This window comes from Podarcis erhardii (assembly GCF_964252035.2).
Source record: "Podarcis erhardii genome assembly, chromosome: 1".
NCBI lineage: Eukaryota > Metazoa > Chordata > Lepidosauria > Squamata > Lacertidae > Podarcis > Podarcis erhardii.
This window is the reverse complement of record NC_138497.1, coordinates 82,476,412-82,497,754: the sequence shown is the minus strand read 5'-3', so window position 1 is coordinate 82,497,754 and position 21,343 is coordinate 82,476,412. Positions and strand designations below refer to the sequence as shown.

At 45.9% G+C, this 21,343-nt stretch overlaps 1 protein-coding gene across 1 annotated transcript; it reads right to left on the bottom strand.

The window, feature by feature from the left end:
* Positions 1 to 831: 831 nt before the first annotated feature.
* Positions 832 to 18,284, bottom strand: SLC15A3 (solute carrier family 15 member 3). The gene is made up of 8 exons (XM_081837302.1): positions 17,522 to 18,284; positions 14,066 to 14,364; positions 12,359 to 12,521; positions 9,223 to 9,333; positions 6,783 to 6,951; positions 2,797 to 2,955; positions 2,456 to 2,614; positions 832 to 2,127 (listed from the first exon to the last, which is right to left on the bottom strand). Exons 1-8 carry the CDS (start codon positions 18,083 to 18,085, stop codon positions 1,994 to 1,996), a joined length of 1,758 nt encoding a protein of 585 aa, XP_081693428.1. The 5' UTR covers positions 18,086 to 18,284; the 3' UTR covers positions 832 to 1,993.
* Between the last annotated feature and the right edge of the window lie 3,059 nt (positions 18,285 to 21,343).

Sequence of the window (21,343 nt, the reverse complement as noted above, 5' to 3'; positions counted from 1 at the left end):
GGGGCAGCAGCTGGTGAGAACTGTGATGAGGTGCTGGACTCAGTGCAGAAGGGGTGTCTTGCCCAACCTAGAGCTGATGCTATCCTACCACCAATTTTTCCCTGTATGGAAGGAAATTCAGCAAGTATCGCTTTCCCCATCCTTGCAGGAGACACCTGCCAAAAAAACCCTCCTCCATGCATTTTGAGTTGACAGGAGCTCCCTCCTCCTTTGCGCTGTTGAAACTTGTCTCTGTGGGAGGCTCTTCTAACTGCCACCTTCCGTCCTCCTGTCACTCCTCAAATATGCCGATAAGCTACAGGCCCACTGGTCATAAATCATTTAGGATTAGATTTCATATTACCAGGAAAAGTAAGACGAGGCCCTGTGGAACTTCTCTCTGGGATTCTATGGGAGTCTTGTCAAGCACGGAATGTTTCTATAGGGAGTTTGGCATTGATTTTAATTTTAAAAATTCATAACGACAGCTGAAGAGCAAATCCAGCACACTGAGCTGACACGAGCTGCAGCGGAATCCAGCCCAGCTGGGTGCAATTGCTACTGTGGTCCAGATCAAAGCCCCTGCTAAGTTAAAGATGCCACACTAGGAACAACCTGTCGCCTTTGACCCACATCTATGCCAGGCTTCTTCCACACAGAAACCAGCTTTTCACTTTTGGGGTTTTGGCATTGCAAAGATAATTCTACTCTTTGCATTCCAAAAGGAATGCTGAGATGGACTTAAAAGGCCACAAGAAGGCTTACTAAAGCAATTATTGAAACATTATTTTAGATTTTGTGCTGGCTCACGTTTGCAAGTGAAGTTTGTTCAGTCACAGGATCAGAAACACATTGGGTGATTGTTTTTTTAATTGAAAGTGACCGATGTTTCCATTCCACAACATAATTCTATCCCTGTATTCCCCACATGTAGAATGAAGTGACATAGGTTCACATTGCATAAGTTCAAAATACAAGTGCTAGGATCCACAGAGGTCTTAAAGTACTAAAAGCTTCCCCAAGACACCCCTGTCAGGTTCCTCTGATTTCCCTGTCCCATTGCAGTCCCTGCCATACCCCACCTCCTGCCATTGCTGGATGTTTGTGTCTAAGGCCTGCCGTGAGGTGGGAGGGAGCAGTCAGGAAGTCCCCATTCCACAAGTGCCATTCCTTTCCATCTTCTCTGGGCCCAATCCATTAACACTGTTGTGCTCTTCAAATCCCAGGCCCACCACTTTCTTTTCTTCATGCAACAGAAGCCATGCCCCCCAGAAGCAGGGCAACAGGTGTTGTTTTCTCTGTGACAAAACTGGCTCTTTGTAACGGATGGTGCACACCTTAAAGGAGATGTCCATTCTCAGAAGAGGACTGTGGATCCCTCCACACCAGATTTCGTTGTGTGAAAAGCTTTGCTGTATATGTTTGATGTCTTAACCCATCACCAGCCACATCTCCATTTGCTACACCCTTGGTCAGAGAGAATAATTTCCCCGAGGAGGTGACTTTCAAGAAGGCTACACAGTGGCTCAAAGACAGAATGGTCTTGTCATTGGCTTGGGCATGGGGGGGGGGGAGGGGGCAGAGGGAGGAGAGACACAGGGAGAACTCCTCTCTTATTTTTGGGTTTAATCCCACCACCAAAAAGGACAGCTGAGCTGCAAAAGGAATGCTAAGCACTCACAGGAGCGAGAGCAGCTTTGCCAGGTCAGAGAACGGGTCCGTGTGACTTAGTCACAGTGGCTTATATCCCGGGATAATTAATTTGGGCTCCCCGGGCTCAGCTTCAAGAACTAAGACGTTAATGACACTTTGAACGTGCGGTTGTCGACTTTGGCTGGCTGCCACTGACGGCTCTATCCCCAATTAATTTCTCTAATCCTTTTATATACCATTGGCCTCTGCAACGTCCCAGCAGTTAACCATATAGGCTACAGTGGTGGGGATTCTGCAGCAAGCTGAGATCCAGGGGACTCTGGCGCCTCTTTGCAGTCCCGGTGGAAGAAGGCAGAGGATGTTAGTTGCCCTCGCGGCCAGCAGAGCGGAGGCGCTCATAGCGGATGGAGATCCAGACAAAGAGGACACAGGTTACTGTCTGAATCCCGGCCAGCAGGAAGAAATAATAATCCATCCGACATTTGTTAATGTTCCCTAGGGCAGAAAAAGGGAGAGCCATTAGTGTACACAAAGCAGGCCAGCAGCAGGGAGTCCCATTGCCATGGACTGCAGCATTCACCACTCCAGGCAATTCTTTCCTCGTATTCTCTGTCTACAGCAGCCTCCTGACAACATACCTTCTTTGCGACCTCTCAGACACACCAGGTTCCTTTTTTGCCTACGCTGTCCTGCTGTTATTACTTGGATATAGGCCAAAGCCCAGACCCTAGAAGGGGCATGTCAAGAGGCCCTTTAACTCTCCCCACAGTCAGATTTTACCCGCTACTTGTAGCTAAAGGGCAGCAGATGTTGTATCACTTACCGAAATCCTCTGGGCAGTGCATCCAGCCATCGGCCGGCAGAGAGAGCAATGTCAGGAGGCCAGATCCTAAAAGTGATCCCACACCAGAAATGAAGAAGAAGAGACCCATGATGGCTCCTTGCATGGATTTGGGAGCTTCTGAGTAGGCAAACTCCAGCCCTGGGAGAAAGGAGTGTTGGTTAATCAGAAGAGCAAGGTACCAGCTATTTTTAAACCATTATTCAAGGCTCCATAAACCATAACTGTATTTAGGCTTCCATTGAGCCCCTCCCAGCAGCTTTTCCCCTTGTGTGCAGTTCCAGGCTTGCTAGTGCGATAGAAAACTCTTCTGTGCTGCTTACCAGGAATGCTGGCAAAGATTTCGCTGATTCCAATGAGCAGGTATTGAGGGATTTGCCACCAGATGTAGAGCGGGGCTGCATTGTAAACATCCTTCCCAATTCTCTGTGAGATGGTCCCATTGTTGTTCACGTATTTCAGACGCTCAGACTCCAGAACACCTATTGAGCAGAAGCAGCCTTTAGACCCATAGGAATGATGCATTTCACAGATGGGATATATTTAATCATAGGCCATGCCTCTGTGTGGGTGTGGGTGTTCGCTGTTCCTTTAATAAGAGTATTCCACCAGCTAACAGCTTAAAAGAGAGCCATGTGGTACACTTCTGTGCACTTTCCCGTTTGCCAATTAATGCTTCAAATGAATCTCCCCTCCTCCTCAGATTGCTGTTTCAATGAGTCCTTATCATGCCACAATTGCAAGAGGTGTAAATGGTTCTTTAAGGGTCATAATGACTGAGAGACAGGTAAAAGGTAAAGGTACTTCTGCCCATCAGGGCCAGTCGTGACCGACTCTAGGGTTGCGCACTCATCTCGCTCAAGAGGCCGGGAGCCAGCGCTGTCCAAAGACACCTCCGGGTCACGTGGCCAGCGTGACGAAGCTGCATCTGGCGAGCCAGCACCAGCGCTGCACACGGAAACGTTGTTTACGTTCCCGCTAGAAAGAGGTCCCTATTTATCTACTTGCACTTAGGGGTGCTTTCGAACTGCTAGGTGGGCAGGAGCTGGGACCGAACGACGGGAGCTCACCCCGCCGCGGGGATTCGAACCGCCGACCTTTCAATCAGCAAGTCCTAGGCTCTGTGGTTTAACCCACAGTGCCACCCGCTACAGGTAGTGTAGCACAAAAAGGGTATCGGGAAAGAATGGAACATAAAGTTGCATGTCACCCCAATCTCTGAGCAGTGTGAGATTTCAGGGGTTCCAGATGCTTACCTGGTGCCTCTGCTTCCTTTTGTAAATGTGGCACAGCGGAGACTGTGGTGTCTTTATGAAATATGGTTATTTACACATATATGCAACCTGAGCCTATGATGGAGGCTCAGAGGGGTCTTGTTTCTCCCATAGCCACAGCCTTGGATTCAAGCAGAAATCAGCCATGACTCTCTCTCTCTGCCTTTCCAGCCTGCAACTTTCCCCTATTCTAGGTCACTCCACAAAAAACTCTGCTCTCTAAGAAACAGGCTTTGTCCTTCTCACTATCTAAGAGCCCCACCCATTTGCAATCCGGCACAGAGCCCCCTCTCCACTGCTTTCTCAATGGCTCATCGCCTTTCCTTTTTTCTTTCTTGATGGTGATTACCTCATGAAGAAGCTAGCCTGGTTTATATTTTAATCAAGTTTCCTGAACCCTGGATCCAGGGATTATAGGTGCCTTGCACTCACAAACTCGTTAACATGAGGGAAGAATGGAACATACATGGTGTTTCAGTTATACAGAGGCGTTCCTAATGGTCCTTTCACTGTGAGGGCAAACCTGGCTCCTGACTCCTCAGACCATGCCAGGCATCTCATGACTAAACTGGGCTTACATAAGACAACCAGGGAAGCAGTACAGTCTCGCTCCCAGTCAAGACATTAAATGTCAGCAACAGTGTGAAGTTCTAGAGGAGTTTCCCAGATGCTGCAAATGTCCAGAACTGGGTCATTAGATGCTTCTGCAGGAATTTCCGGCTGGCCTCTGGGATGGGCCTTTCTAACAAGGGGGAGAGCAATTTAATTCCCCCTCCTCTTGTGCTGGGTTGATGTAGCAATTGTCCTGCCCTTCTCCATCTTCCAGCCATGGAAGGTGGCCCTGCTGCTCTACAAAGCCTTGCCAGGGTTTGGAATGACTCTATATCTATATATTGTGAGCATGCCCTGATGATGCCAACTGGCCACAGTAATGCTCATTAGGCAGAAAATGTGCTAGGGAAACATTGGCGTCTTTGATCTGGGGCACCCCTGCGCACACTGTAGGGAAGCAGCTATATGGACTGCACAGCCTGTGCTGATGATTACCAGGCCTAGTGGGCAATCAGCATTGGCTAAAGCATCCTGACATTTGCATTGCAACCTGGACATCTGGACTGCAACGCTCAGGGCAGCTCTTCAGAAAAAAACAGATTGCATAGTCCTTCTAGTAGTAAGTAAGTAGTATGCATTTGTGTGTGTAAGGCATGACTGAATGCACTTTGTTAACAAAGGTTCCCTTCCCAAGGAAGGATAACATGTCACAATGCAGGGTTACAGCCTAGCTTTCTCCCCAGGGTGCTATTTTTTAAGTACTGGTAACTGAGTTTTTATTGTTTGTTGTTGTTGTTTACATGGCAGAGGAATTCAGAAACCTACAATCCCCCATCTGCATTGTGAAGTAGTATAATCACAGGACAACTGTAATGCATGCTATTTCATGAAATACAAATCGATTCCTGGAACTGATAAAATAGCATTCCTTATTCCTGAAGCCTTGTTTCTGATTCTATTGGAGCAAGGTGGCTGATAAAGCTATTATCCTTTATGCTTTGGGCTCAACTGGTTTTACTCTAAAAATAGGAACTGGGGAGTGCTTCCCTTATGAGGCATTTACTTTAGAATTGCTGTGCATTAGTCAACCACTTTCTGCAGGAAGCATCGCCATCCCGTTATTGTCTTCCTCTATTTTTCCTGTTACTGTATTCTTCCATCTTCCCTCAGAACACAGAATGCCCAGCTTCCCCCCCCCCCCGCCCCGAAGAATGAGAAAGCAGCACAATCCCCACATGCAGATGCGTTTAGTGCTACTCTTCCATCTTTCTTAAAGAATGGGGGTTTGATGTCGGACGGTAACATACTGAGAGATTGAACCTATCACTGCTCAGCATGCATTTATTATTTATAATTTTTGTGGTAAGCACCATTTTATTACTCTGTTTTTGTTTTTGTTTTAATTATCACTAAAATGTGTTCCCAGGGATAACATTAAAAAAACAAACCAGGAAAGAAAGATCTAGCATTATAACACTATAATGTAGGGTCAGAACATTACTGAAGTATTACAGCAGCATGGTGTATTACCCCTGTTATCTCTTTCAATATTCTTAATAAAACTTGGATAGGTGTTTTAGTGATATAATTAAAACATCAATTTTAAAAGTAACATGGGATTATAATGGCACCCACAAGGGTTATAGTGAATGTGTGCTGAGTTTCAAATGGTTCCATTCACAAAACTCATGCCCATTGATGAGAACAGAACACAGTGAGATACATAAAGTCCATTGTAGTTGCAGTGGTAGATACAATGGAAGAGCAATGATTGGGTGGCACTTGGAGCTACCTAGCGGCAGAGCAAGCCAATCGGGTGCCTGGGGCGGTGCGCATTCCCTGCACCCAGGGGAGGGGCCAGCAGCCCATGGGGTGGGGCCAGCCGGGGCAGGACACTCTGAGGGGCCTCCGAGGAGTCTGCCTGCCTCCTCCTACTCAGCCGCCCCACAGCTGAGGGGGAGGCGGCGGGCAGACTGTTTGGGCAGTGTGGGAGCCTGAGTACACCCAAGCCACCATGTCTCTCCCAGGAGAGATGCGTGGCTCGGTGAGTGGCGCCTGGCATTTTGTCACCCCCCCTCAGTGATGATACCCAGGGCGGTCCACCACTACCACACCCTCCTTCCTCCACCCCTGGAGCTACCTGCCTGCAGAGCCATAGCTAGGTGATCTTCTGCCCCTGGCACAACTGTCCAGAGTGTGCCCCCTGGCCACAGAAATTTAAAGAAAAAGGAATGTGGGACAGAAAAAAAGAGGGGAAAACAGGGCCCCGCACATCATATAAAGATCCTCTATTTAAAACCTTTTCTTATGAGGCAATAATCAATATTTTTATTTATAGACATATTTATGGACATATTTTCTAGCCAATTTTGTGTGCCCCCCCCCACCTGCGCCCCCGACAGGGGCCTTCCTCACCACCCCCTAGCTACGCCCCTGCCTGTCTGGAAGCGGTTGGGATTGATACAGACAAATGAATGACTCACCTGCAACAACAACTGAGGCAAGCCCAAAGAACATGCCTAGAGCCATCCTCTTCAGTGCTGAAGGCAATAGCTTCCTCTTTGCCAGGAAGGGGTCTATGACCCGGTCCTTTAGTGGGACCAGGACCAGCAGAACCACCACATTAGCTAGAAGGAGCCAGGCATCTGGGAACTGGAGAGAGAGAGAGAGAGAGAGAGAGAGAGAGAGAGAGAGCGCACACACTTCAGATATATTTACAGACAGTGTTGTTTTTTCTAGGAGAGGAGGTGCAGGAACTCACCATGAATGCCTCTCTTATCATGGCTATGGTGCCCACTTGAGAGGTGCTGGAACTAAGTGCCAGTGAGTTCCAGCTGAAAAAAAGCTCTGCTTACAGGTACCACTGACACTTCTATGAAGCTAGAGGATGTGGTAACACCTGTTTGATGGGATGTCCTGCAATAGGCTTGGATTCTATGGAGCTGCAAAGGGACAATACGCACCACCATACTGTCACAGTGAGTGGGTCCATGCAGAGTTCAGCAACCACTTTCAACACCTGGTGTTATTGCTTCTCCCAAATGCTCACCCCTCACAATCCCACCCTTATTTACTGTGCCAGGAATGGCTGCCCTGCTGTGGTAAGTGGGTTGAGTTGCAAACTGATGAAGGAACCACAGGACTGCTTCTGCTCAACTAACATTTTTGAATGCACTAGTCTAGTTGTGTCAACTGTCCCCAACTGCTGTGGCCAATTGGTACAACCTTCAAAACATGTAAGGTAAAGGTAAAGGTACCCCTGACCATTAGGTCCAGTCACGGACGACTCTGGGGTTGCGGTGCTCATCTTGCTCTATAGGCCAAGGGAGCAGGCGTTTGTCTGCAGACAGCTTCCGGGTCATGTGGCCAGCATGACTAAGCCACTTCTGGCAAACCAGAGCAGTACACAGAAACGCCATTTACCTTGCTGCCGGAGCGGTACCTATTTATTTATTTATTTAATTTGACATGCTTTTGAACTGCTAGGTGGGCAGGAGCTGGGACCAAGCAACGGGAGCTCACCCCATAGCAGGATAGCAGGGATTCAATTCAATTCAAAATCCTTTATTAGGCATAGCACACCACACATTAACAAACAAACATCATATACAGACTGTATAAGATACGGGCTCAGCGAACACATTTTATCCCATTCCTATTAGCAGGGATTCAAACCGCCGACCTTCTGATCGGCAAGCCCTAGGCTCTGTGGTTTAGGCCACAGCACCACCCGCGTCCCTTTTAAACATGTAGTGGCTGCCCAATATCACAGTGTACTTTCTCACCCCTGATTATCATGGGTTGGTTGTATACAAGCAATCCAATTACATGATCGTGCTTTTATCATATTCCCCAGAATAGAGTGTTTTACAGAGTGTGCAAAAAGCACAGTCCTGTTCGTGGCAATCTCTGCATATGGTTGGCTCCCTGCAAGAAGGAAATGAACCCACACATACATTTTTTCAACAGCAATTTCCAGAGACCACTATATGGATCATGGCTGCATATTCTGAGGATGTTTTCCTCAGAATGAAGTTGAGAAACAGTAATAAAAGCACCACAGCTACCCAGTGGCATAGCGTGGGGGGTGCAGGGGGGGCCGGCCGCACCGGGCGCAACATCTGGGGGTTAGAGTTAGGGGGCGCAAATCCATGGGTTAGGGGGCGCAAATTACTTGCCTTGCCCCGGGTGCTGACAACCCACGCTACGCCACTGCAGCTACCAAGCTGAGGAGATGGGCAAGCAATATCAGAAAGGATGGGGGGGGGGGGAATCAATGCCGTTTAAGTCCTTCAAATAAAAGAGACTGCTTCCTATTCATGAAATAGAAGGGCATTCCCTTAAGAAAGAAGTCCAAAGCCAACATGAATGCCTGAGTCCTTTCCCCAAAATCCCTCATTCTCTCCTGCATATACATCCCATCCTTACTCCCATCTCAACTCTCCCCTTAGCTTAGCACAACACAGTTTGGGGCCTGAGGGGAAGTGGAACAATTTCTCTTCTGTTTGTGGTGTCTGAGGCCTGTTATCATTGCTAGAGTCACATGCAGCTTGTCAGCAGCTATTCTGCCTATAAAAACAGGGCTTGTGCCTGGGCTGTTGCAAAGGAGGAGGAATGTTGTTCTGGGAAGAACCAGGCTGTTGCTTTATGTCCCTTCCCTGAAGAAGCCCTGTTGTTCCTTAACACATTCACCACAGGCTAAGCCTCTTTATCGGAGCTGTTGAGCACCCATATCTCCTCCACTTAAAAGAGACATTTGTTGTGATGGGTGCCACATTTGTCACAATGTGACCCAAGTCACCACAGCTCATCCCCTTCATATAGCACAGAGCTTGGCACAAGCTCTGTCATCTGGGCTGGACAGTCTTACACCATCTTCTCAAGGTCTAACAAAACCACACAGCAATGTTTCTCATGGCCTACCGTGTAGTGACCATCTGCAGCCACTGAGAAAGCACTGTTGTTCTGCTGACTCTTCTGAAAGATGTTGGGGATGTAGAGGTGCAGACCCTGCAGGTAGTAGGTTGACTGCATCTAAAACGCGAGACAAGAGGAATGCCATTAAAGATATATATGCTCAGCTAGAAAGATCACGAGTCTTTGATTGACCCCAACCCAGCTGACTGTCAAGGTCTAAGCCAGTGGTTCCCAAAGGGGGGAATTACTTGGAGGGTGTTAAGAGGCAAGGGGGCAGCAGGAAAGCACTGGAAGTGTAAATGACAATCAGATTTTGAGCAGCTGGTATATCTGGATCAAGCCAATCAATTTTGTTGAATTAACTAAACTAAATAGTTTCAACTGGATTTTTAATAAATGTGCAAATAATTGTTACTGCTTTGAATTTTATTGTGTTATTATCTTCCTTAGTGGTGCATGCAAATTACTAATAAAACTTCTCCTAAGGTAGAGTAAGCAGCACTGGGAACGAGTTTATGGAACCAAAAAAGTTTGGGAACCACTGGTATAAGCTCTGTGGTGATCAAATGTCTGGACGTCATTGACAATGCCCACCACATACAGACAACTATTCTTGTGTTGTTCCTTGATGTGAAGAAATAAGGAAACAATTTTGCACCAACTTTACAAACAGATGAATCTGTTGTAAAATCCAGGAACTCATAAATCATTGTCAGTGATAACAAGTCTCCCTGAAACTCACAAATAATGCATCTAATAAAGCCAGCCAGAGCTGTTTAAATCCCCGATCATATTAAATGCCAATAAGAAACACTTAATGTGTTCTCTCCCTGGTGGCTAGATATGCAGATCTGACTGCATTTGCATATTCAGCTGCCTCTGCTACAAAAGTAGAAATTATCACCTAAATCCTGTGCATGGTACAAAACCCCCTAACTTCTGTCATATAAAGCAGCCAGAACCATGAAGAAATGTCTCTTGAGACCAGAAAAGGGTTTCAGTAAGGGAAACAAAAACACAGGAATGGGGTCAGCCTGTGTAATATATGGGGTCACAATTGCAAAAAACAAACCAACCCCAAAACAACTTAGTTGAATCTGCCATAAACTCTTATTCATCCATTGCAAGCAAAGGATATGTTGCAGCCCTGAAACACTAATAAAGTATGGAAAACAGGAAGGTAGGGCCCAAGTTCTGGTCTGAGTCCCATTATGCAACCACTTAGTTGAAGCTTTGCAGAGGCGCCAGCTTCTCCAGATATTTGAGGGGGCCCAAGGTGATGTCCTGATGTCATGTGCATGGCCCTCTGAGAATTGAGGGTCCCATCCCCCTCAAAAAAACACTGGGGAGCCCCAAAATGCCCTGGCCCCCAGGAGTCACCCAGAGAAACTCCTCCAGGCACCATGTTTCAGGCCTGGGTCTGGTCAGTGCTTGGATGGGAAGAACATCTGGGGAGAACGCTTGTATGCCACCGTGAGTTCCGTCATAGAGCAAAGTCAGGGATGTAAATGTAGCACATGCCTACACAAACTAACAAACTTCAAAAGTCCTTATAAATAAGCAGATGCACATGGCTTTCTTTGATGTGCCCATACCCATCCATGGGTCTTCAGTACACATTGGTTTCCCAGCCATCTGCAGGGCAGGTGCTGCAAGAACAGTGATATTCGTTATCTGAGCACCTCAGGGATGGGTTGCCTTGTAGTTGGCCAATCAGATTTAGCTACATGATGACATCACCAAGCCAACCATAGCAAGGGCACCTACTTTTACTCAGAATGAGGTACCATTTCCCCACTGTTTTGCAGACCTATCTCCAGCAATCAGTGAAAGTGTGTTTGGGTGTGTTTGATTACATAAGAGGCTGTGTATTCTGTGCAATGTGTATCGTCGTCCCATTTTGGCACAACTCTGATTTTAATCATGAATTGGTTAATCAGTTAAAAGGCATATTATTCATTCATATTATGGATTCATTAAAAAGAATGCTAGGGGGAGGTAACCTGTAGCCCTCTGTTGTTGGATTCCAACTCCCATTAAGCCCACCCAGCATAGCCAACAGTCAGGGGTGATAGCAAATGGAGTCCAGCAACAGCTGGAAGTTTCCTATCCCTGCTGAGATGCCTGGTGCCTTGGAGAAGGAAGACCTCTCTCAACAGCTGACTTAGTGCCATAGTACCTCAGAGTGGATAAGCGAAACCGTGTTGTATGGAAACACCATGAGCTTGTATCAAAACAGACAGCCTCCTAAGCAATTTTTAACATTTAGAATAATCTGTTTTATTGTTGCCGCCACGCTTGCTCCATTCCCCTCACAAATATCTCTTTGGGATAAATGGTTTCACATTTCCCTGGCAACCCACTCACCTACAAACAAGGATTTATGACCTTGTTGGAAAAAATGTATGGGAATAGAAACACCTCTGCTTCCATAGCTTTGCTTTTAACGTGCATTTCATTTCACTTTATAGTAACTGCTTGTCAACATTACAGCTGTGCTGTAAAAGCCAACAGGAACCAAGGGGGAAATGAAACGGGCAGACACCCTGTTTTTTCTATAGCCCCTCCTTAGGTCACCGGGGGGGGGGGCACCACAGAAATTTCCCATTGCCAGATTTACCATGGACCATATGGTACAGCTGAACAAACACAAACATTATTTATACAAATATATAAAACTAAATGTTATTTCCCATCTTTCATTTCATTTCAAAAAATAAATTTTATTTTATGGTTTTTTATTGTTTATACTTTGAATTGGATATAGAAGATGGAACCAAAATCCTTTAAGTGCTTAGGGCCTCTAAAGGTCCAAATCTAGCCCTGCTAGGAACCTTGCAGTCTGATCACCACACTATTACTATTATGTGCTATTATTATGAAAGTATGAAGTCACACATGGTTTAAGAACATTTTGGCAATGAAAGGACATCCTTTAACCCTCCACTCCTTCTAACTTCAGTCGCTGTATGGGGAAGCTGTAACCCTCCAAATGTTTTGGGACTCCAACTCCCATCAGCCCAAGCCAGCATGGCCAACGGTCAGGGATGCTGCGAGCTGTAGTTCAGCAACATCCAGAGGGCCACAGCACTAAACGGATCAGGGCTTCAGACCAGAATTGGGAAATGGTGCCATGCCCTACCTGGAAATAGACCATCCAGTACGGGATGAGAGTGAGCAACACAGGTAGGATCTTCATGATAACTTGGAAGTTGGCAATATGCTCATGTGACATCCCCACAGGCTGGGTTCTTGGACCTGAAAGTGAGCCATTAGCCTCCACTTCTGACTGGTTACTATGTGTTCTGTAGATAAAAGGAACAGCAAAAGCGTATCAGGGCTTTTATAACATGACCAGGGTCACACTCCAGGCTTCAGATGAGTTCATGTGGGCTTCTTATCCCCAAATAGCAGTTTCACTTCATTTATAGGAATCAAGACTGTTATTACAGAGCCTGAAGTGACATTCCCCGGAACTCAACAACCTGTTCAAAGGTGGACAAAGTACCCATCTATTTCCCACAAAGTCCACACAGTCCCTTTGAGCCTTGGTCCTGAGAGTGCATTCCTATGGGTTGGAAGTAGAGTGAGAATTGTTTCTTCTCCTGTCCTGCTGTAAGGGATAGGAAACTTGGCATCAGATAACATAGAGAGCCACAACTCCCATCAGCCAGCACGGCCTATGGCCAAGGACAACAAAAGCTGTAGTTCAACAACATCTGAAGGACCACAGGTTTTCCATCTTTGCTGTAAAGAGAGTTCTGTGGGTGGTGAAGCATATGCTTTGGATGAAGAAGGTTCCAGGTTCAATTCCTGACATTTTTAGGCAGGGCAAAGAAAAACCCATCCAAAACCTTGGCAAACCTGCTGCCAGTCAGTGCAAACAATATTGCACTAGTCCATGAATGGGGAACCCTGTGGCCCTCCAGGTGTTGTTGGACTACAGCTCCCATCAGACCCTTCAGAAACGGTCTGTAGTAAGGAATAATGGGAACTCCAACACCATCTGGAGAACCAAAGATGCCCCACCCTTGCTCTCAAAGGACTAATGGCCTGACTCAGTATCTTATCTGGCAGATTCCAGTGCACTTGGTGAGTGAGAAGCATGCATTGTTTCACCTACTGTAACTGGAAGATACTTTCCGCCCTTCTTGAGGGGTCTTTTTATACGGTCCCTTTCCACACAACACAAGTGGGCCAACCAAATAATATGAGAGCTCCCAATGATTCCAGGGCTCAACTTCGCTAGTCACATTTTCACTGTGCCTTTTCCCACTAGATTATAGAAAAAATAGAATATTAAATTAATTAAGAAGCTATTCCCTTTGGATAAGTTTATGTGGCCTTGTCTGAAAATGCAGCAGAATGAAGAGGTCAAATAGGCTGTATTACTTCAGACTGTAGCAGGGGATGCCATTAAAAAAAATTATTGTGTGTGTGTGTGTTTAAGAAACTCTCTGAAAGTAGAAAGCTAACATCAAAGAGAACAGACCAAACAAGAACCATTTTATCTGGTGGACCCTGTTTTTTTTAATACCACCCCCTACTTGCATCCTAAAGTGGTAAAGTCCATAATTCCCTCAAGATTCTGCCATCTCATTTGCTGCATCTGTACACCTGCACTGTGTTAATGCCGTCTAGGTAAAGGGTAACTCCTTGCCGGAAGGTAATGCTTAACCCTTTCTGACTGATCTAAAGAAGTTTTGTTTTGTTTTTTAAACCAACTGCTACAAACATGCTTTTTGAGTGGTGCTCATGCCAGTCTTAAGCGCATATCCAGCACTGTTCAGAGGAAAGTCCCATATAGTAAATGGCCTTGGCCAGCCAAAAGAGATATTCTCTGCTTTACCTGGTTTTGGTGGTCATCTTCTGGATTGCTTGGCCACAGCAGCTTTTCTGGAAGGCCAACTGGAACATGGGGTAGACTTGACTGCCAGCCGCAGGCTTTGTGACAAAGGTGGGGGCAGCCAGGAGGAAGACGATGATGGCCAGGGCCAGGCAGCCAGCAGGGATGGCGTAGCCAATAAGGAAGTCCACATTCTGCTGGATGAAGGCAATCACCAGCAGAGAGATCACAGCCCCAATATTAATGCTCCAGTAGAACCAGTTGAAGAAACGTCGGGTGGCATCCCGGCCACGGTCCGTCACCTTCAAATTTTTAAAAGCACAGGGGAGTGAGACCATATTTGGATAGACAAGTTGCTTGTGTGTGACTTATCCCTGTAAGAATTGTCTCCATGTGACCGACAAGGGATATATTTAAAACCTGAAAGACAATGGGTCCTTTCCGTCCAAGTATAAGTGGACTAGGACTAGTAAACATTTATAGGGGTTGATAACTGTTGTGGTCTTATTTGCAAGGCTGATGTGCACACATGGAAAACTCTTTTGTGGGATACCACAAAAGATATTTGAATGAGGTGCAAACCAAGAGGGCCCTGAGGTCGAGTTTGACAGAGGCAGCTGTATCCTGACACACCAAACCCTGGTGAGGAGAAGACTTATCCACTGCAAGGGAGGCAATGGCTTCTTCTTGGCTTGTGAACAATTATGGGGAAGTGGGTGGGGTAGGACAGCTTTAATGAAGATGCACAAAAACTGGATGGTGGGCGGGAGTTTAAGCATTTTGATTGCGCTGGCTTTGGAGCTACTAAGTAACTGTGAAGACGCAATCTAAAAAGGAGAGGTGATGAAAGGTTAACCTGGAATGTTCTGGACAAGGTGGGGCAATCAGTACTGCAGGAGCTACACTGAACGTCTCCTAGATTTTTTTGCCCGGGGGGGGGGGCACACACCAAAGCCATTCTACTGGTCCGTCTACCAAGCCAGATTTATTCAGAAAATAAATTTCTTACATGGTTTCTATTTTTCAAACTCCTTTTGAAGCTTGGCCCTTTTGTTTTCATGGAGGAAAGAGCTATCAAAGACTACCAGCCATGATGCCAAACACTCCAACATTTCTCCGATGAAAATAGAGATGTCCCATTCCATGATAATTTTATTATTTATACCCCACACACATCTTACCGGGTTGCCCCAGCTGCTCTGGGCAGCTCCCAACACATATAAAAACATAATAAAATGCCAACATTAAAAGAAACCTTCCCTATACAGGATTGCCTTCAGACGGCTCAGAGGTCACATAACTCCATACCCTCCAATATTTCTCCAATGAAAATAGGCATATCCTAAGGAAAAGTGGGACAATCTGGGATCAAATCAGAATCCAGGACAGCTTCTCTAAATCAGGGACGTCCCTGGAAAATAGAGGCACTTGGAGGGTTTGTGATGGCGTTGCTCTGCCTCCACAGTTCAAGGCAGTCATGTTTTTGAATACAATTGCTGGAAACCGCAGGACGGGAAAGTGCTGTTGTGTTCCAGTCTTGCTTGTTGGTTGACTACTGTGAGAACAGGATGCTGGACTAAAATGGGTCAATGGCCTGATCCAGCAAGCTCTTTTTGTGTTCTGTTGGGGGATTTTAGCTGCATTCTGGAGGATATTTACCAAAATGGCCTCCTGAATTTTGTTATCCATTAAATGTTGGCACAACTGTGGAGCTAGCTTTAATAAGAACACAGCAAGCTGGCCAATACCAAGTCAGGCCACTTGTCCATCTAGCTCAGTATTGTCTCTCCACCAGTTGGCAGTGCCTCTCTAGCATTAAAGGTCTCTCCCAGTCCTACCAGATGCCAAGGATTGAACTTGTAACCGTCTGCATGCAGAGCAGATGCTCTGCCACTGAACTACTATTTTGTTAAACAATAAAATAGTGTTGCTTAATATAGTTGAAGGAAGCAATGGGCTTGGTCTCTACTCCTTCCAGTCCTCTCTTAGCCCACTGCTTCCTTCACCCACCAATATCCAACGTGGGAAGCAGGTCATAAAACAAATAAATAAACCCACCAAGAATATTTGGTAAAATTGCCCCCATCCCCCAATGTTGCAACCCACAAATAGCATGGAGAACTTGGGGAGAATAATCCGGTTTAGCTCTAGTTCTGCCACAAGCAGACAAGTAGCTCCATTCTAGGACCAGGATAAGGGAAATTCAATTCGCTCTCAGGGGGGAAGGAGATACTGCTCTTCCTCGTTCTTTGTAAGGAGCTCAGTCGGAAGTTGCCTAATCTCCTACAAATTTGAAAGACCCCTGGCTGCAGATGCTTTTCCACATGTTTGTTTGGTTTTAATGGTGTTCTGGGTGGAAACTGAGCATGGCAGAAGTACTGACCCTATTGGTACAGACATCAGAAACCCTTCTCATGCTAAACCCCTAAACGATCTGGGCCCCCAAATACCTGAAAGAACACCTCTTTCCCTCAGAGGTTTTTTTTTGGGGGGGGGAGGGGGTTGGAGACCTGGGAGAAGGAATTCCCTTATCATGGAGGTGGCCTCTTCATTACACAGCTTTTGCTGAATCCTGAAGATGGACTTTTTACCCTGCCTTTTCACAGCTTAGATGTTTATTTTGAAGACCTGCTTTATTTCTGTGATTGCAAGTTGTTTCAAGTTGTTTTTAACATTGTGTTTTAATTGTTTTAACCCACCTTGGGATCTTAGAGTGAAGGGTGGATTGTTGTTAGTATTATTGATGATGATAATAATAACAATAATTCTACTTTTAAAAAAGAAAACTCTTTTATTGTCTTTTTCAGAAAATAACACATAGGAAGACAAAAGCTACATTTAATTGAAAAACTATTGAAGAAGAAGAAAAGCCTCCATACTGAAAAAGATGCTTTAGTCAGGGCCCCTACTTTAGAAGTCCCTCCCCAAAGAGGTTCGCTTAACACTGAGCGTGTTATCTTTTCAGCTGCAGGTAAAAACTTTTAAATTTCTGGAGGCCTTTTCTATTTTTTATTTAATTCACTTAGGTTTATGTTGTGTTTTCTTATATTGCTATTGCTGAAAATCTGTACTGAAAAGCAGGATATAAGGTAGTATGCAAAAATTAACACAAATAATGCATTCTGCTTTCAACAAGTCAGGAGACAATGAGCCAAAGGCTGCATATATACTTTGCCTTTAAAGCACATCCAAAATACATGATTTCCCTCAAAGAATGCTGGGCCCTCTGGTTTCCCCCTCATAGCTTTACAATTCCCAGCAACCCTTAATAAATCAAACTGCCCAGAATTCTTTAAAAGGAAAAAACCCAAACCATTTCGAATGTACTTCAGAGGTATTGTGTTTACTCAATCAACGTATATTGAAGACAGAAGGAGCCCATGAAACAAGGAGCAAAGTGCACCGGTATCCTTCTTGTTTAAATAGGAAGGGTAGATGTGAGCTCAGATCTCTTCTTACCTGGTCAGCGCCAAATGGTGTGAGGTTGGCTTTGACAGAGCTGATGCTCAGGGCCAGGAGCAGTAGACCACTGTACATAACAGGGGCACAATATTGACTTGGCAATTGCTGGTTGCAGTCCGTACTACCATTTTTGCAGGCGGGTTGTACTGGGTAAGTTGGCATCTCCCCGCACAGCCAGAGCCGACTATCTTGCGAGGCCACGGCTGGCAGGAGGCAGGCCGACAGCAAGTAGAGCAGGAAGCTGAATGCGATGGTCCAGTAGCGGCCCAGGTAAGCATCCGCAAGCCAGCCCCCGATGGGCGAAAACAGGTAGGAGGCCCCCAAGAAGAGCAACGCCGCACGCGAAGACTGGGTGCCGCCCCAGTTGAAGTTGCTGCTGTTGAGGTACAGGACGAGGTTGGAGACGATGCCAAAAAAAGCGGTTCGCTCCAGAATCTCCACCAGCAGCACAGCAGCACAGGCAGTCTTCCTGCCCTCAAAGGGAGATGTGGCAGGCCTGTCAGGGGCCTCCTCCTGCCTTATGAGGGGCTTCCGCTCCTCCCGGGCCCCCAGCGAGGCCATGCAAGCCCTGCCTTGGGATCTGAGTTCTTTATCAGCCTGGCTACCTGCCTATTCTCTCGGCCTCTCCCTTTCTTGCCCGTGTCTTTTCCTCCGAGTCTTTCTTCCCAGGGATCCTCTTTCTACTCCAGAGCCTCTCAGTGCTCCTTGCACTTCCTCATTTCTCTGCTCAAATACAGATGTCATATGACAGCTCTTTCCTCTGAAAGGAAACTTTCATTTTCTGCGAGGCAGAGCTGGTTCCCTTTTCCCATGAGTCACAATCATATTTTCTTCCCTCCCACTTTACAATCTTCCATCCCTTCTCACAGCGGTTTTTGAAACAACAACAGCTCTTTAATCTATTTATCTGACTTTAAAAACAAAGCAAAATTGCTCTTTGGCTCCCTCAGCCACCAAAAGTTTAGCCTTTTTCTATGAGGCTCTCACAACTAGATGAGACGAAGGAGAATGGGCAACCTCCCTCCCCGCCCCGGCCAACACACACATGAGGGCATTTTGCTCAAGGCTTTCCCAAACCCAGGGAATTCCCAGGGGGAACCAACAATAAGCAGCTCCCTCCAGATCTCCATATTTGTCTCTCCTTCTGTCCCAGGATTGCAGGACCTTTTTCAGTCTACAGGCAGAATTCCAGGAGCCGCTGGCCAGTGGTGGGAAAGGCCAGAGACAGACAAAAGTGAGCAGAGCAATTAATGCAAATGTGTACCTTTGTACAGCAGGCTAGTTTCTACACACACTCAGTAGTGGCTGACAGGTGGAGCTGCGTGCCTTTCTTGACTTCCCAATGCCACTGCCGGTTACCAAGAAGGTAAAGGGAGCCTGGCATGGTGCAGTGCAGCAGCAGCAGCAGAAGAAGAGTTTGGATTTGATATCCCGCCTTTCACTCACTTTAAGGAGTCTCAAAGTGGCTAACATTCTCCTTTCCCTTCCTCCCCCACAACAAACACTCTGTGAGGTGAGTGGGGCTGAGAGACTTCAAAGAAGTGTGACTGGCCCAAGGTCACCCAGCAGCTGCATGTGGAGGAGCAGAGACGCGAACCCGGTTCCCCAGATTACGAGACTACCGCTCTTAACCACTACACCACACTGGCTCTCAGCAGAGCCAATCCGATGCCGCACTGTACCATGCGAAGATCCCCACTGACTTCCCCTTCCACCTCTTGGTAACCTGCAGCAATGCATGGCATAGGGAAGTCAGGATGCCCCTCTCTGCCCTCCATCCAGACAAGCAAGAGTCATTATCATACCTCAAGGACACATTTGCAACCAGGCAGAAAACCTCAAGGGGTATGTAGCTGGAAAGAGGGGTTTGGAAGTGTCCTGTGGACTGTGTTACCTATAGTGATGCACATCTGCTTTAGCTCATGGCAGGCCAAAGAGAGGTGGTCTGCCTCAATAACAAGGCCTAGAAAAGATTATGTTCTTCATTCCTTCCCCTCTGTTGATGAGTCAGCAAAAACACCCTTATTGCAGCACTCTGGACAAGAGCTCTCTCAGTGGGACATCCCTCATTGGGACATCAATCCATTAAGCTTCCTCATAGCTGCATGATGGAAATCAACAGAGTGGGACAATGCTCACTTTCACCCTTAACCTGTGAATGCAAGTGACCCCAAAGGAAAGAAAGAGAGGAATTATTGGTCCCATATACACCAGCAATGTGTATTAATGTTTTTGAAAGATAGACCTTTAGGGAATCTAAAAACTTGTATGTCGGGGAAAGGGTTATTCACCACTTGCCTGCAGAAGAGGCACGGAATTAACAAGTGAGGCAGGTGTGGTTTGTACCAATTGGAAGAGGGTAGATTACTGTACCACACAAGCACTGAATTAGGGAGGTAGCCAAGAGACACTTCTCTGCTGGCATTTTACTTCAAGAGCCTGTGGTGTAAGGAATTGTGTTCCTTCCCATTTTAAAAAAAATTTTTAAAAAATATTCCTCTCATTCTGAAATCTGTTTCTTTCTCTGCCCATTGGACTGTCCCAATCACTTTACAAAAAAACCCCAAATGCAACTGTTTTAATATTTACATTCCTTCAAGTCATATTTGGAAACTGACACCAAAAACAAAACAAGATTTAGGGCCCTCACAGACGTTTGTTTGTACAGTTAAGTTCTTATAGAGCTCTTAAAGAGCTCTTTCCTCTTGCACAACAGCATAACTACAGTATTTTTTTAAGTGAATGAGCAAAGTCCAGTCCAATAAAGGAGTTGTATGCAGAGTGGTTGGGAGGGACCAGCTGGCCTGGACAAAGTTGTTCAGATCCCAGGGACCTTTCCTGGGCAATTTAAGCCCCTCTGAAATTTGTGCTGAACTTCATTTGAATTTCCTATACTTCCCCTAACCCCATCTCCTCCCAGTAGACTCAGAGCACCTTATAATATTGTTAAGCCAAAATAGCATTTTGAAGAAGCAGTTTGATTCAGAATGCTGTGCTAGTCACAGAGAAAAGGCTGCAGCCGTAAGCACACATCCCAAGCAGAGCCATATTGGAGAAACCCAGACAGATGCTTGTCTTTAAAAATAAAGAAGGAAAAAAATAATATACCGGTATGTTGCTTAGGAGGTGAATTGTACCTTCCCCTTCCCCATTCACATGGTGATTTCACATCTCTAGGATAGATGAAACATAAGAGGATGTTCACATGCAGAAAGTGCAATACCCCCAGCAGTGCGGAGAGTCAATTGCAATTTCATGTGTAGCACACAGAGAAAGAGAATAAATGAATAGTTTTAGGAGCTGTCCATCTTGAAGCAGGCATCATTTAGCCCAGGAATTAAATTCCTCAACTCCTGCTGACAAAATGACAGATCTACCAAGCTAAGCATAATTCCTATGGAAATTATTGTGGTTAAATTAGTAAAGTGCATGTTCAAACACAAATTTTCTTCAGTAGCTGATGGACAAAACATTATATGTTCCAATTAAAGTAGCTGAAAGAGGTGTATGGATTAAATGCTAAAAGCAATGAACATTTGCAGCTGGAAATTCCTCTCTGAAAAGCAATACTAAAGTAGCCCTACAAGATAAACTGTCTTTTTAAAGTGGATAATGTGGCTGGACAATTGGAATCACCACAGGTTTTAACTGACTAATCCTCATGTGTCAATTAAGAGTCCTCTGTGTATTGTTTCAATTGTCTGGTCGTGTTATCCGCTTAGTATGTGGTCTGCTGCACGTCAAAACAATCTTCTCTCATTCCTTAGTGTGTTAGGGCAAAATACGGTACTTGCACAAGGGCCATGGGAGAGTCTCTCC